Below are 13,727 nucleotides of genomic sequence, written 5' to 3'. Positions count from 1 at the left end.
GGTGGAGAAAGGGATAAGAGAGGTGAGATTCCAGGCTCTCCTATGTGTAATCATGTCCCTGTGCTGAACTCTGCGTTTCAATTGTATCAGAGACCAGACAAGTGTTTAGCATGAAAAGGTCTGAAACCTTCTGTGTCCTCTCTCACTTGGGCACCTCCCAGCAATGGAGCCAACATCTCTGCAGCCTCATCCCCGCACCAGGAGACACAAACTGAAAGTGAGATTTACTTTTCCCTCCTCGTACCCTCCCACCTGGTTTCTCTCAGTCACTTACCACCTCTTGGCATAACCTAGAGGTGTGCTGGGAGAAGATATTGCCATGACATTCACTTTAGCTATTTGGATCCCTTGACACTAACAGGAGGCTCAGAGTTTGCAAACCCCTGGCTCTATCTGCAAGCACTTGACTCTGTTTGCTCAGTGCCTCTAAGGAGAGCAGCATGATGGGGCCGTCATTCTCCACGTGGGAATTGAGGTAGGGGAAGGTTGGCTTCAGAGGCCAGATTCAATAGTTTCTAATAGTTAAACAACTTTCCCCTCATCCATCCCTTCTAGGTACCTTTGAATTCCCTCAGTCTCCGACAGAGCAATTGTTTTCTGGGAGAAAGCATTGACTTGTTCTTCCAGTTCAGGGGAAATCTCCTCTGGCAGCTGGAACTGCCCCGTCTCACACCTGGACAGAAACAATTCCATTTCATTTACAGATTATAAGATTTGGCTAGCGAGTCTCAGCTCTAACAGGCCTGGAGTTAGAATTCTTTGAATTCCCCCAGCCTGAGAGCAGGGGCAACACAGTCCATGGCTGTGCAACCTTCCCCTGAAAAGTCCCACTGCTGTTCTTCACCTCTGGCCCGGAGAGACCAGCTGGTGACAAAAGTGGAATTGAGTTTCAATGGCTAATTCACTCTTTAGCTTCCAGGCGATGAGGGACAGGATGTTCCCAGGTGAAGGAATCTGCCCACTAGGAACCAGACTGAGACACCAGTTTCTCCCTCCCCTGCTCCTTCCACACAGGTCTCTAAACAGCCCTCAGGTAGGACAGACTCTGGGTCCCTGCTGCCCTGGTCTAAATGTGCCCAGCAGTGACAGACCCATATTCCAGCCCCACAGTCCTGAGGCAGCCAGTCCCCAGGGAGGTGACAGCCATAGGAAATATCTGAAGTCAGACTTTGCCCCTGAATGGGGAATTCCAGAGTCTGCTGTGTAAGGGTGAGACCCTCAGAATTAAGTGAGTCAGAGACATTTCTATCCAACATCTGGCTGTAGAGCCCTGGCGAGATGTGGTGCCAACATCAGCGCCAAGCTCTTTCCCTGCGCTGTGCAGTATGACAGGAGTGCGAGACACCTACCTGCTCAAGGTGTTTCTTACATCCTAGAGAAAAGAGACAGAAAAGAATCTCAGCTGCACTGGACACACACAGGGAAGACATTTTGCAAATATGGGGAAGAGACGCACTGACCTGGCCCCAGGGCCATCGATTTTGTGACCTAATGGGGCTTTGACATCTCTAATAGCTCTGTGCCTGTGACTCTGCAAAGCACAAAAGTCACTCGCATGGCAGCAATGCATGCGCCAAGTTACACCCAGATCGGATGGCTGGACCCCAGCGCTTGTGCCTGCATAGTGGGTCTCCCTAGCTGAGGGGCAGAAGTTACGAGGGGTAGGAGAGGGGAGCTGTGAGGGAAAGGGGGCAGGGTGAGAGGGGGAGGGATGAGGGAGGCAGGTGTCCAGTTTGGGACTGGAAGCCCCTGGCCCAACAGGCTCCTGGAGATGCCAGGCAGCGCCACTGTCCCAGGCTATCGAACACACAGTTTGCGGTTCCACAGGCTCCCTACCAGCCCCTGTGCAGACAGTGGGGAAGTCCCTGAGTCAGCATATCCAGCTCTTAGCATTGGAGCAACTGGGGGGGGGGGGGGTGAATCAGCTGGGCCAGGGCAAGGCAAGAACCACTCTTGGGCAGCACGGTGAACAGGGTTGGCCACTGACCAGGCTCCCTAACTTTAATACAAGCCCCTTCCCTTCTGCCGCCTCTCGCACCCAGTTCCTCCAGTGCCTGGCTGGAACGGCTGCTCCACTGCCAGCCCCAGTGCTTGTCATGGTGCAGTTATGGGGCCAAGGGCAGGGGAATCCTCAGGTGTGGAGAATAGCTGGGGGCTAGATAGGCGGCCTGGAGTGCAGGGGGCAGGAGAGAGGGATGGACCAGAGGATGTCTGGCTGGGGGGTGGAGACACAGCTTCCCCTAGGATCCCCTCCATGTATTGTTCCCAGCATGGTATATCAATTGGGGGACATTAATGTGGCTTGGGTTTTTTTGGGGGGGGGGGGGGGCGGAGGGGTCTTTCAACCGTGTTTTCAACTACAGGGTTTCATGTTGATAAGCTGAATTTCAGAAAACTGAAGACGTCCCTGACAGCAATAACAACCGTGAATAAATTATACCAAAACACCAACATTGAGCCTGCCACTTGCAGAACCTAGTTTCATTTATAGATGTGGTAAAAGAAGAATCAAATGTCCCCTAAAAAAAGATGGCCAGGCCCACTTTTGCCAGATACTAAGCACTATAAATTAAAATTGAACACTCAGCAATTGGAGCAAAAATGGTGGAAGCAGAATGCAAGCCACAGTTCATTCGGCCAAGCCAGAAAGGATGGAACTCTGTGTTCATGGCTGGGGAGAGAATTCGGTACATACTGAATGAACAAGAAAGGTCCATGAGAAATGTGTTCCCAGAACATCAAATTAGTATGCAAGAAACAGTTCTTCGCTTTATGCTTTTCTTTTTGTTAAAAAAAACAATCCCGCTGATCATTCTGTATTTTTATTAACATTATGTATTGGCTGTTCAAAAGGCTGAATCTAGCAGAGCTGGTTTTATTGGCAGAATATGCCATGGTTATGAGTCCATTGGTGAAAGCACTAAATATTATCCAAGCACAGATAAGTACACTAATGGAATGGAGTGCAGCTGCATAAATTATACCAGCTTCAGGGGGTAGCAGAGATTTTTTTTTCAGTTTATCCTGTACACACTAACAGTCTGGTAGCACTTTATAGATTAACAAAACATATATGTGGTATCACGAGCTTTCGTGGGCACAGCCCACTTCTTCAGGTGACTGGAATTTTTAGTTTAGGCTGTGCACAGCCAAAATAAATACGTCTGTACAGCCTAAACTCAAAACTCCGGTCATCTGAAGTAGTGGGCTGTGCCCACGAAAGCTCATACCACCATCTATATGTTTTGTTGTCTATAAAGTGCTACCAGACCATTTGTTGTTTTTTAAGTTTCAATTATACTTGATGGTTTCAAAACTGCAAAGGAACAAGATGCTCTCGAGGCCACTGGTAGATGAACTTCAGTGCACCATTCAGAAATGTTTTGGTGAAATAATTGAGGACCTGGAGCTAATAGCAACTGACCTCTTGATGCCAAATGTTAGGACCACTTGGAACAAGCATGAAACTGGGATTAGAAAAGGTAAGAGACTATGTCATTTTAGACAAATGAAACTACAAAGAAGCTTGATGGGTATTTGGCATCTTCAGAAGAGACCATGGAGCTGCTACACTCTTTTTCTAGAATTAGGGAGCTGTGCACCAGGGCCAACAGACCTCTGTCTCCATCAGCTGCCTGTAAGAGATTCTTCCATGTGATGGACTCATTTTTTCCACAGACAAGCAAGGATTGGTCAATTTGAAAAAAAAAATGCTCCTATGGTTGAACAAACGTTTTGGACATGAATCATTACAATGGAAAAATGCACACCATGAATGTGGACAAAATAAATACATTTCTGTAATCTAACTTGTATTTAATTTGGTCCCTCTTCATCTTTATAAATGAAGGCAGTGACTATCGTTAAATTCCATCATTGAAAAATGTATAGTATAGGTGTACATATAATATAGAATTATATTATAAGTGTTTATATAGCGTGTGTGTGTGTTAATGGTGACCTGCAAGAACTCGGGTGGTTAAGCATATGGTTCCCTAGGACAACTAATTTTTACTTTTGCATACTTAAGTACAATTAAGATAGAATACTTTTGTACTTTCACTAAGTAGTTTTACAAAAGATTACTTGGATTTTTACTTACATTTGTTTCGAAGTAGCAGGACTTTGAGTTGCATTGCACAGAGTAGTGACAGTACAAGGCATTGCATTTGCACAGAGGAAAACAATGAAAATGGGTTGCAGAGACGGGAGAGCAATTCTGAGAGTCCCAGGAATAAAACAAGAAAAATGTTATGAGACTCTGTCCTGTCTTTAGCAATCTTTTTACATTTTAAACACCTTTAAAATGCAGCAGCACAAACATACACTCGAGTGGGCCAGGCAAAGTGCAGGGGCGTCTGCCGCCCTCCTGAGCCTGCTCAGCGCCTCCCAGGTGAATAAGGGATTAAAATAAATGTTGAAGCAAATAAAAAGGTCCCTTGCCCGTCTCTCTGACTCGCTCTTCATCCCCCTGGGGAAGCTGCTTTAACCCTCCCCCCCCGCAGGCCCTCAGCGCTGGGGCTTAGCTCTCGGTGTTGCAGAGTTTACCTGGCGCCCCTCTCCCGACCAGACCTGAGTCTGCCCAGACCCCGCCCTAGCCCCGCCCACTGCCAAGTCCACGCGAAGCCGCCTCGGGACACTCACAGCGCGCGGACAGACTGGCAAGGACTGCGCCAGAACCGCCGCGCATGCGCAGTGCCCGGGCAGGAGCCCACAGGGGCACCACCTCTCGAGTGAGCATCCTCCCGCCCCCCTCCGCTCGCCGCCCCGGGACCAACCAATCGCGCTGGGCAGAAGCCGGGACTGGCCCACGTGGGCATCTTCCCCCCCTCCCGCAACAAAGGGCCGGTCCCAGCGCTCCGCGCGCGCACCCGCCGCAGCCTCCCCCCGCCCGCGCATCCACGTGGGGCCCAGAGCGAACCCTGCAACCCCAGCAGCGCGCGCCGGCCCCGCCCACCTCGGGGCGCCCCCAGCTCCCAGCCCGGCAGGGAGGGGAGGGAATCTCCCGGGTCGCTACACGCGCTGCAAAAGCCCCGCCCCACCTGCGAACCGGCCCGGGCTCCGAGAAGCGGAAGTAGCCTCCGGCCGGGGGGCGTGGCCAAGCAGCGCCCGGTCTGAGCTAAGCCCTGGCGCTGGAGTCTGATCGGAGTCACGGACCTACTGCGCATGCGCGGTCTGACGGGCCGCCCCATTCTACTCCGCCGCGGCCGGGTTTCCGGCGGGCAAGGAAAGGGACCAGACTTCGCCGCGGTTACTGCGCATGCGCTGCGCTCGCTGAGCCGGGAGCCGTTGTGAGGGGCCGTTGGGGTCGTTATTCGCTGCGGGGCGGGGGAGGTCGCATCCCGGCGTGAGGGAGTTGGGGGGACGGGCTGTGACCCGCTGTCCTGCGCTGCTGGTGGGTCTGGCGCTGGGTATCGGGGGGGCGGGTCCGGCTGGGCAATGGCCTCCCCCGCTGCTGCGTCGCCCCCTCTCTCTCTTGGGCTGTTGGCGCTTCCTGATGCTCGGAGGGGGGAGCTGGGTGGTACCGGGCGCACAGCGGAGCTGTGAGGGGAGCTGCAGAGTGCGGGGGGGGGGGGGGGGATTTGAACACAGGGTGGGGAGGGGCCCTGTCCTGAGGGGCGCAGTTCTGACAGGGGCAGTTAGCGGGGGAGGCCCAATGAAGACCCTGCAGGGGGGGGAGCGAAGCTTTTGGGGCTTTTTGGATTTTTAATGTTTATCTTTTTTTTTTTTTTTTTGTCCTTAGTGCTGGTACCTCATGCCTCCGTCCCCCCCCGGACCTGCCCCTCCGTTGCTGAGCTCAGGAATGTGACACGGCCCCGGTCCCCCAGCCCAGAGGCAGCCATGGCTGCAGAAAGCCCCGTGGAAAGTGTCTGGGAAGAAGCGCCGTGTCCCGTCTGTCTGGAGGATTTCACAGCCCCTCTCACTTTGGAGTGTGGGCACAATTTCTGCCAGGCCCCCCTCAGCCCTCAAGGCAGAGACACTGAGCAGCAGGGACCCCTCTGGCCCAACCGGCAGCTGGCAAATGTGGTGGAGCTAGCCAAGCCGCTGAGTTTCCAGTCATCAAAGAGAGCAAAATGGGACGGGGTGTGTGGGGAGCACCAAGAGGCTCTGAAGCTGTTCTGTGAAGAGGATCAAACTCCCATCTGTGTGGTGTGTGACAAATCCCAGGCTCCCATGGTGCTGCAAATAAAGGAAGCTGCCCAGGAGTACAAGGTACAGAGTTGCTGTCCAGTGTGATGGGAAATAACATTGGGTTTTAATTACAGGCTAATTTCACTGACTGTTACCAGACACAGATGTGAACCAACCAGTATAAAGCAGTGGTCTCCAGCCTTTTAAAGTATCACTTTTTGAATTTAAGTGCAATCCAGGATCTACCTCAAACCCAAATACCATTGCCCCACCTCCTTTGTGACCCTTTTCCGAGGCCCCGCCTCTGCTCACTGCATCCCTTCTCCCTCCCCCATCCTTTCTCCCTTTCATCAGGCAGGGGCAGAGGGTTGGGGTGCAGGAGGGGGTTCACACTCTGTAAGGGAGTTTGAGTTCAGGGGGCTCAGGGTTAGAGAAGGGGCTTGGAGTGCAGAAGAGGTACGTGGCTAGAAAAGGGATTCAGGATACAGGCTCAAGCTGCACACTGCTTACCACAGGTGGCTCCTCTGTGGTGGTGCAGTGGGGCTAAGGAAGGCTCACCCCAGCACCACTTTCAAAAGCAGCCTACAGACTCCCTCTGTTTGTGGAGATGTGCAGCAGCAGTGAAAGGGGGCAGCTGAAGTGCTGCACTTGATAGCCTCTTAGCCAAACCAGTCAAGATCACCTGTCAGAGGCTCCAAGATCTACCTGTAGATCCCGATCTGCTGGTTGGTGACCACTGCTGTAAAGCCTTCATGATCCAAGAGATGCAGTAAAAAGTAAATGTTCTGGCTTTGTGGCAATTTATGTCAACTCTTTACAGATACCTGATGTGGGAAATGTTTCTCTGAGGCTCTAAATCCTGAAACCCAGCCCTCACTGGTGGCAGAGGGGTTTTTGCACAAGGGAAGGTGTTAATAATCAGAGAGGTTTAGATTACAGGAGCTACAGGCCACTCTGTCAGTGAGCTGCCTTGGGACTAGAGAAGAGGAGGTTACAAGCTGTTACTGATTGGATAAACAGGAATAATAATCTGTCATTTGCCTTATAGATCCGCAATGACATCTGGGCCCAGCACAATCACCAGCACGGGAAAGTCCCTGCTCTGAGCAGGTCACAGTCCAGTTAGACAAACTGTGGGAAGGGAAGGTGGGGCTCATAGTTGCCGAACACATCAGGGATAGAGTTCGGTCCTGAACTCTGGTCCAATTGTTAGATTACACAGCTCCCTGTCCCTCAGCATCACTGAACAGTGATGAAGTGTGGCTGTTAAGAGAGAAAGATGCCTTGATAAAGCCCTAGGCTCAGCAGGGAGAAGAGGTTTCCCACTGGGATGCTGAACTTCTGGGCTGCTCCATGAGGGGTTAAACTCTAATGCAGCAGCTGGCACTAGATGAGGTTGCTGGGCTGGATGCTGTGTGGGGCTCCGAGCGCCTTCACTCCACCCATAGCAGGGTTTCAGGAAGCACAGGTCTATGCCAGGCAGAACTGGGATTCAACTGGATTGTAGCAAGAGTTCAAACTGGTTAACTGATGAGCTAATGTTTCTGGGTGCCAATTACTGCTTACACTCCTCACTGCCCCTGAAGTTCCCACTTGCCTCTGGCAGCTAACTTCAGCCTGCAGCTGCTGGGCGTTCCCATTGGCCAGCAGTTCTTGTGGCCACCCTGGCAGACCTCGCAAGAGATCTCTGGCTCCAGGAGATCCCATTTCCGCTACCAACCCTGCCTGTCAGCAGGTTAAAAAATACTGTCACTGATTAGTATTATTAACCACCTGCATCATTCTTTATGAAGGTGTCACCACCCATCTGTCCTCCACACTCGCAGGTGTCCTCCTGCATCCGCAGTCTCCTTCTGTGTATTTTTCTATGGACAAAGCCATGTCCAGGGCTGAGTCCCTTCTGGACAGAGGCAGAGCCCCAGAAAACTGGGACTCTCTTAAAGGCAGACAAATAGGTTCCCAACATCTAATGTGGTTTGCCCTTGTGCTTATTTCTGTTTCTTCAGGAAAAACTGGAGACTCATTTGAAGACTCTGAGGGAGGAGAGAGAGAAGCTGATGAGAAGGAAAACAACAGCAGAAGGGAAAAGCCAGGAGTATCTGGTAGGTGCTTGTGGCTATGGACCAGCAGGGACAGGCAGTGGGAGGGCTGTGTTAGGAGGCAGACTCTTGCGTGGCCTTGGTGAGGTTGGGCTTGTTTGTGTTTCTCTTGGATCATGAATTGCTGGGTGAGATCCATGTGTAAAAAGGCCTTGAGCATCCGTGTCAGTGCATGAGTTAATGTCCATCCTTTGTGGCTTTCCCAGACATCCTCCCCAAGTGAGCTGAATGCGCCCCTGAAGAACTGTCTGCTCACTTGGTGCATTTATATGTTTGCTTCTTTTTCCTCCCTGGTATCTCTGTCAGGCTGGTGCTGAGTCCTGCCTCCTGGTGCTCTGGATATGAATTCCCAGAGCCCATGAATAACAAAAGATGCTGCCCATGACAGACATGGGAACATCCCTTTCAGAGGGACACGGGGCAAAGGAGATGCTGGGAGAGATGCATCTGCCTAGTAATCATAAAGAGTCAAATGTCGCAAATTTTAGGGTTTTCCAAGAAATTCTCCCTACTGCGCACTCCGCTCCCCGTGAAAGGGCTGTGGGCTCCATCCATGCCCCTGACCAGCCCTTTCCCTGTTTTCACACAGAAATGGACCCAAGCCAAGAGGCAGATGATTGTGGCTGAGTTTCAGCAGCTGCTGCAGTTTCTGGAGGAACAAAAGCAGCGACTCCTAGCCCAGCTGGAGCAATTAGATGAGGCAATTAGGAGGTTCCAGATTGACACTGTCAGGAACCTCTCCGTGCAGATTTCCCGTATCAGCGAGGGGATCGGTGAACTGGAGGGGACATGTCAGAAGCCAGCAAGTGAATTCCTGCAGGTGAGACTGAGGGACAAACATCCCAGCTCCTCACACAGCGAAGGGAGGCTCCTAAATCACAAGTGCTGGGTCCCAGTTGTCAGAACTCAGTGTAACACCTTGTGCATTGCTGCCATGTGAATGACTCTTGTGCTTTGTAGAGTTACAGGCACAGATCTATTAGAGATAACAAAGCCCCATTCACTCAGAGGATCCATGTTTCTGGGGCCACGGCAGGGCCTCTCTTCCCGGGTTTGCAAAATCCCTTCTCAGAGATCCCCTGCGTGTGTCCAGTGGGGCTGAGATTCTTTTCTGTGTCTTTTTTCTAGGACGTCAGAAGCACCCTGAGTAGGTACGTGGCTTTCACACCCCTCAAACTACACAGAGCAGGGAAAAGTCTTGGAGCGGATGTTAACGCCACATCTCCCCCGAGCTCTACAGCCAGATGTTAGGCATGAATATCTCTGATGCATTTAATTCTGAGAGTCTCATCCTCGCACTTTAGACTCTGGAATTCCCCATTCAGGGCACAGTCTGACCAAGTGTTTCTTAGAGCTGTCACCTCCTTGGGGATTGGTTGCCACAGGACTGTGGGGTAGAACATGGGCCTGTCACTACTGGGCACTGAGCACATTCAGCCCAGGATAGCAGGGATCAAGAGTCTGTCCCACTCGAGGGCTGTTTGGAGACCTGTGTGGAAGGAGCTGGGTTGAAGGGAGCTGGTGTCTCAGTCTAATCCCTACTGGACAGATTCCTTCAGCCCTTCACATGGAAACCTCCTGTCCCTCAGCATCTGGAGACTCTATTCCCCTTTACTCCCCCAGCCAGTCTCCCCAGGCCAGAAGTGAAGAACTGAAATGGGATCTTTGAGAGGAAGGTTGCATGGCTATGGGATGTGTTGTCCCTGCTCTCAGGCTGGGAGAATTGGAGGAATTCTACCTCCAGGCCTGTTAGAGCTGAGACTTACTAGCCAGAACTTATCAGCAGTAAATGACATACAATCACGTTGAATTGTTTCTGTCCAGGTGTGAGATGGGGCAGTTCCAACTGCCGGAAGAGATTTCTCCTGAACTAGAAGAACAAGTCAGAGGTTTCTCCCAGGAAACGATTGCTCTGTCGGAGACTCTGAGGGAGTTCAAAGGTACCTAGAAGGGATGGATGAGGGGAAAGTGGTTCAAGTATCTGAGCCTATTGAATCTGGCCTCTGAAGCCAACCTTCCCCTTCCTCAATTCCCACATGGAGAATGACAGCCCCATCACACTGCTCTCCTTAGAGACACTGAGCAAACAGACCCAACTGCTTGCAGATAAATCCAGGAGTTTGCAAACTCTGAACCTCCCATTCCGAGATCAAAATGGCTAAAGTTACTGTGATGGCCACGTGTTCCGCCACCACAGCTCCAGGTTATGATAAGAGGCAGTAAGTGAATGAGAAACCAAGTGGGAGGGGATGAGGAGGGAAGAGTAAATTTCATTTACCGCTTGTCTGTCCTGGGACAGGTGTGAGGCTGCAGGGATATTGGCTCCATTGCTGGGAGGTGCCCGAGTGAGAGAGGAAATGAAAGTTTCAGACTCTTTCATACTAAATACCTGTGTGTGTCTCTGATAGAATTGAAACTCAGAGTTCAGAGTGGGGACATTATTATAAATAGGAGAGCCTGGAATCTCACCTCTCTTATCCCTTCCCCCACTAGACACTCTGCCCTCTGCACTGGAGAGAGCAAGAGGAAAATCCCTTGGAGCTTTCAGACAAGGTGAATTTGCTGGTGGAAATTCTTTAAGTGATGTGAGAATTCCTCTGAAAACATCTTCATGGGATTGTCATTGGAGTTACCAACCAAACCCAGCGACCACGGTGCGCAGAGCCGTGAATCACCCAGTGATTAGTGAGGAGCCCCAAGGGTGCTGCATGGGGACCTGTGGACACTTGGAGAAACACCGGTCTATAGGTTTGTGATGCTAAAGTGGTGAAGTTAAAGCATAAAACGGACGGCACCTTCAGGCTCAGATTTCACTGCTCAGTCAGTTTCAATATGGGGTTGGTTTCAAACAATAAATAGGCTGAAAGGCTCCTTCACCCAAACTCCCTCCTAGACCCCTCTACCTGTCCTGCATCCCATACCGTTACCAGAAGCATCCGCCTCCTCTCAATGCCCATCCTAGATCCTCCATTTCCTGCATTTATGTCATGGAAGAGTGCAGCTCTCACCCACTTTCTATTTGGCCCCTCCATGAAAATTTGGCCCACCTCTTCGAATGGATACAGCTCAGTAAGAGCCAATAATTGAAAAAGGCACAAATGTTTTATAGGGAAGCGGATTAGCTGCTGAAACAAATGAATAAAGAATTGGTGGATTCTCCTATCTCTTGATGTCTTCAAATCACTGGGGGACTTTTTAGAAAATATACTGTGGGGAAACACCTTTGTGCCCGGGTAACCGGACTAAGTGTAATGGCTTGTGCCACTGAGGGATGACTTGTGCATGACTGAGGATATCTTCTGATCCCATGAATCTTAAGATCTCATCCTACAAACACTCAGCACCAGTGTTTACTAATAAGCACACGTATTTAATAATACCACCACCATTCAGATGCTTAATTTCACTGATTCTCTGTTTTGAAAAGGGTTTATAACGTCTCTGTGAGATGAGAGCAAAGTTTGTCCTGCAAATCTGTGAATGAAGACTAAGGATTTTAAATACAGCAGCCTGCATTTAACCTATGTCCATGTTCAAGCAGATGAATATGTGGCTTGTTATCAGAAACACTGGGTGCTGAGAACTAGATCCCATTGTTGCAGACACAGTAATCTTGTAACTCAAGCCAGGTATGGAGAAATGAATATGGATTTGGGATCTAACTCCCATACGCTATTAATGGAATATCCAGAGAGAGTGCAGCAGAGCGCTTAGCTGCCCTGGGGAATGAGCTGGGCCATTCCCAAGGTGGGGGAGTGATGCATCTTTACTGCAGGTGTGTGTGTCCTGGGATCTTGTACCAGCCAGAGCCCAGTCTCTGCAAGGTGGGGAAAGGAGCCTCTACTCAGATCCCAGCTCTGGAAGCAGTAATGGCAAAGACCTTAATGAACAAGATCAGCACTTGGTTTTTTGCTCTCCAAACAGCATTTCCAGTCTCCAAAACTGATGGGATCTCCTGGGTGGAGCGAGAGGAGGAGTTGCGAATCCCAGGTCCTCCGAGCTGTGAGGAAGGGGAGATCATCAGCAACACCCTGACAGGTGAGCAATCAGTTAAACTGACTCAGAAACCAATTTCTGTCTTCTTAGAGCAGATGTAACTTGTGTGTTTTCATGAAGTCTCACTGTTTATTCAGCTTGTCTTCTTCTCCAGTCAGAGTGTGGTGGGCGAGGAAAGGCTGGGTTCTCTTCTCTGTGGAAGGGTTGTGTAGGAGGACAACGAACTCAGCTCATGATAATTTGACCATTATTTGAGCTTGTGTCCCCTTTTCTATTCCTCTTTTAGAGTTTCCTTGCAGTTCATCGTGGAGAATAACTCCTGTCTGGATCATTCCTCTATTCCAACAGGTGACGGGACACTGACCGAGAACCATGAAAAGAGTCTTCAGCTGGAAGGACTGGAGCAAGTGTCTCCATGTGGACTATTACTGAGACGATCTGAAGGACGTGTTTTCCAGATATGTGAGCAAGGGGAGAGCTGTGAGAGTCAGTATACCCCAAAAAAGCAGCAGGGAAATCATCTAGGAGAGGGACAGGGTAACTCCAGTAGCAGGAGCACAAGGGAGAAAAGAAACACAGAAACCGTTCAACAGGAAATCCGCCATCAACAGTCACCCTGCACGTGTAGTGACTGTGAAACTCTTCCTGAACATCAAAGGGTCCATATGGGAGAGAAGCCCTTCAAGTGCTCTGACGCTGGGAAAAGCTTCAGTGAGCACTCACACTTTACAAACCATCAGAAAATAAATACAAGAGACACACTCCATAACTGCTCTGACTGTGGGAAAAACTTCAGTACAAACTCACACTTGGTTATCCATAGGATGGCTCACACAGGAGAGAAGCCTTTCAATTGCTCTGTGTGTGGGAAAAGCTTCAGTCAGAAGTCAAACCTTGTTACCCATAGGAGGACCCACACAGGAGAGAAACCCTTCAATTGCTCTGACTGCGGGAAAAACTTCAGTAGTAGCTCATACCTTGTTACCCATAGGAGGAACCACACAGGGGAGAAACCTTTCAATTGCTCTGACTGCGAGAAAAGCTTCGGTCAGATTTCACACCTTGTTAGACATAGGATGACCCACACAGGAGAGAAACCCTTCTACTGCTCTGACTGTGGGAAAAGCTTCAGTAGAAGCTCATACCTTGTTACCCATAGGAGGATCCACACAGGAGAGAAACCTTTCAATTGCTCTGACTGCGGGAAAAGCTTCAGTCACCGCGCAAGCCTTTTAAACCATAAGAGGACCCACACAGGAAAGAAACTTTTCAATTGCTCTGACTGCGGGAAAAGCTTCAGTCAGTGCTCCTGCGTTACTAGCCATCAGAATACATACAAGAGAGTTGCTTTATAAAAGCTCTGATTACAGAAAAAGCTTCAAACACAGGTCAAACTTTGTTAAAGATTAGACAGTCCACAGAGGGGAGAAAACCATTCAGTTATTCTGACTATGGGGAAAGCTTCAGTCAGAGCTCAAATCATCTTAGCCTTTGGAGGAC

General features: G+C 50.3%; 2 protein-coding genes across 15 annotated transcripts in view; one reads left to right on the top strand and one right to left on the bottom strand.

Annotated features, from left to right (window-relative positions):
- The window catches only part of LOC102448535 (uncharacterized), a 24,248-nt gene extending 19,129 nt beyond the window's left edge, over positions 1-5,119 (bottom strand). For 2 of the 8 annotated variants that reach the window (XM_075912377.1, XM_075912379.1), the window contains exons 1-3: positions 5,043-5,113; positions 4,103-4,219; positions 560-673 (exon numbers count right to left, since the gene is read on the bottom strand). In XM_075912377.1, the coding sequence (XP_075768492.1) occupies positions 560-673; positions 4,103-4,169 (181 nt within the window). In that variant the 5' untranslated portion in view covers positions 4,170-4,219; positions 5,043-5,113. The other 6 variants (XM_075912382.1, XM_075912383.1, XM_075912384.1 and 3 more) reach the window with 6 other exon arrangements.
- Positions 5,070-13,727, top strand: LOC102443759 (zinc finger protein RFP-like). Of its 7 annotated transcripts, none has more exons than XM_075912368.1 (9): positions 5,070-5,395; positions 5,744-6,213; positions 8,139-8,234; positions 8,821-9,051; positions 9,360-9,382; positions 10,056-10,171; positions 10,725-10,784; positions 12,156-12,269; positions 12,514-12,738. In XM_075912368.1, exons 2-9 carry the CDS (start codon positions 5,842-5,844, stop codon positions 12,588-12,590), a joined length of 1,089 nt encoding a protein of 362 aa, XP_075768483.1. In that variant the 5' UTR covers positions 5,070-5,395; positions 5,744-5,841; the 3' UTR covers positions 12,591-12,738. The 7 variants fall into 7 exon arrangements, with proteins under 7 accessions (XP_075768483.1, XP_075768484.1, XP_075768482.1 ...); XM_075912367.1 differs by having other exon boundaries at positions 5,071-5,395; positions 10,725-10,979; XM_075912363.1 differs by having other exon boundaries at positions 5,078-5,291; positions 10,725-10,979; positions 12,576-13,727.

This window comes from Pelodiscus sinensis, chromosome 31, assembly GCF_049634645.1.
Source record: "Pelodiscus sinensis isolate JC-2024 chromosome 31, ASM4963464v1, whole genome shotgun sequence".
NCBI lineage: Eukaryota > Metazoa > Chordata > Testudines > Trionychidae > Pelodiscus > Pelodiscus sinensis.
This window is presented reverse-complemented; position numbering and strand designations above follow the sequence as displayed.

What these genes read in the sequence shown, in the direction of transcription:
- LOC102443759 (XM_075912363.1), top strand. Translation starts at nt 5,842, where the DNA reads ATGGCTGCAGAAAGCCCCGTGGAAAGTGTCTGGGAAGAAGCGCCGTGT. An exon ending in AAGCTGCCCAGGAGTACAAG is followed by an intron (nt 6,214 to 8,138) that starts GTACAGAGTTGC and finishes CTGTTTCTTCAG; the next exon opens with GAAAAACTGGAGACTCATTT. An exon ending in GGAAAAGCCAGGAGTATCTG is followed by an intron (nt 8,235 to 8,820) that starts GTAGGTGCTTGT and finishes GTTTTCACACAG; the next exon opens with AAATGGACCCAAGCCAAGAG.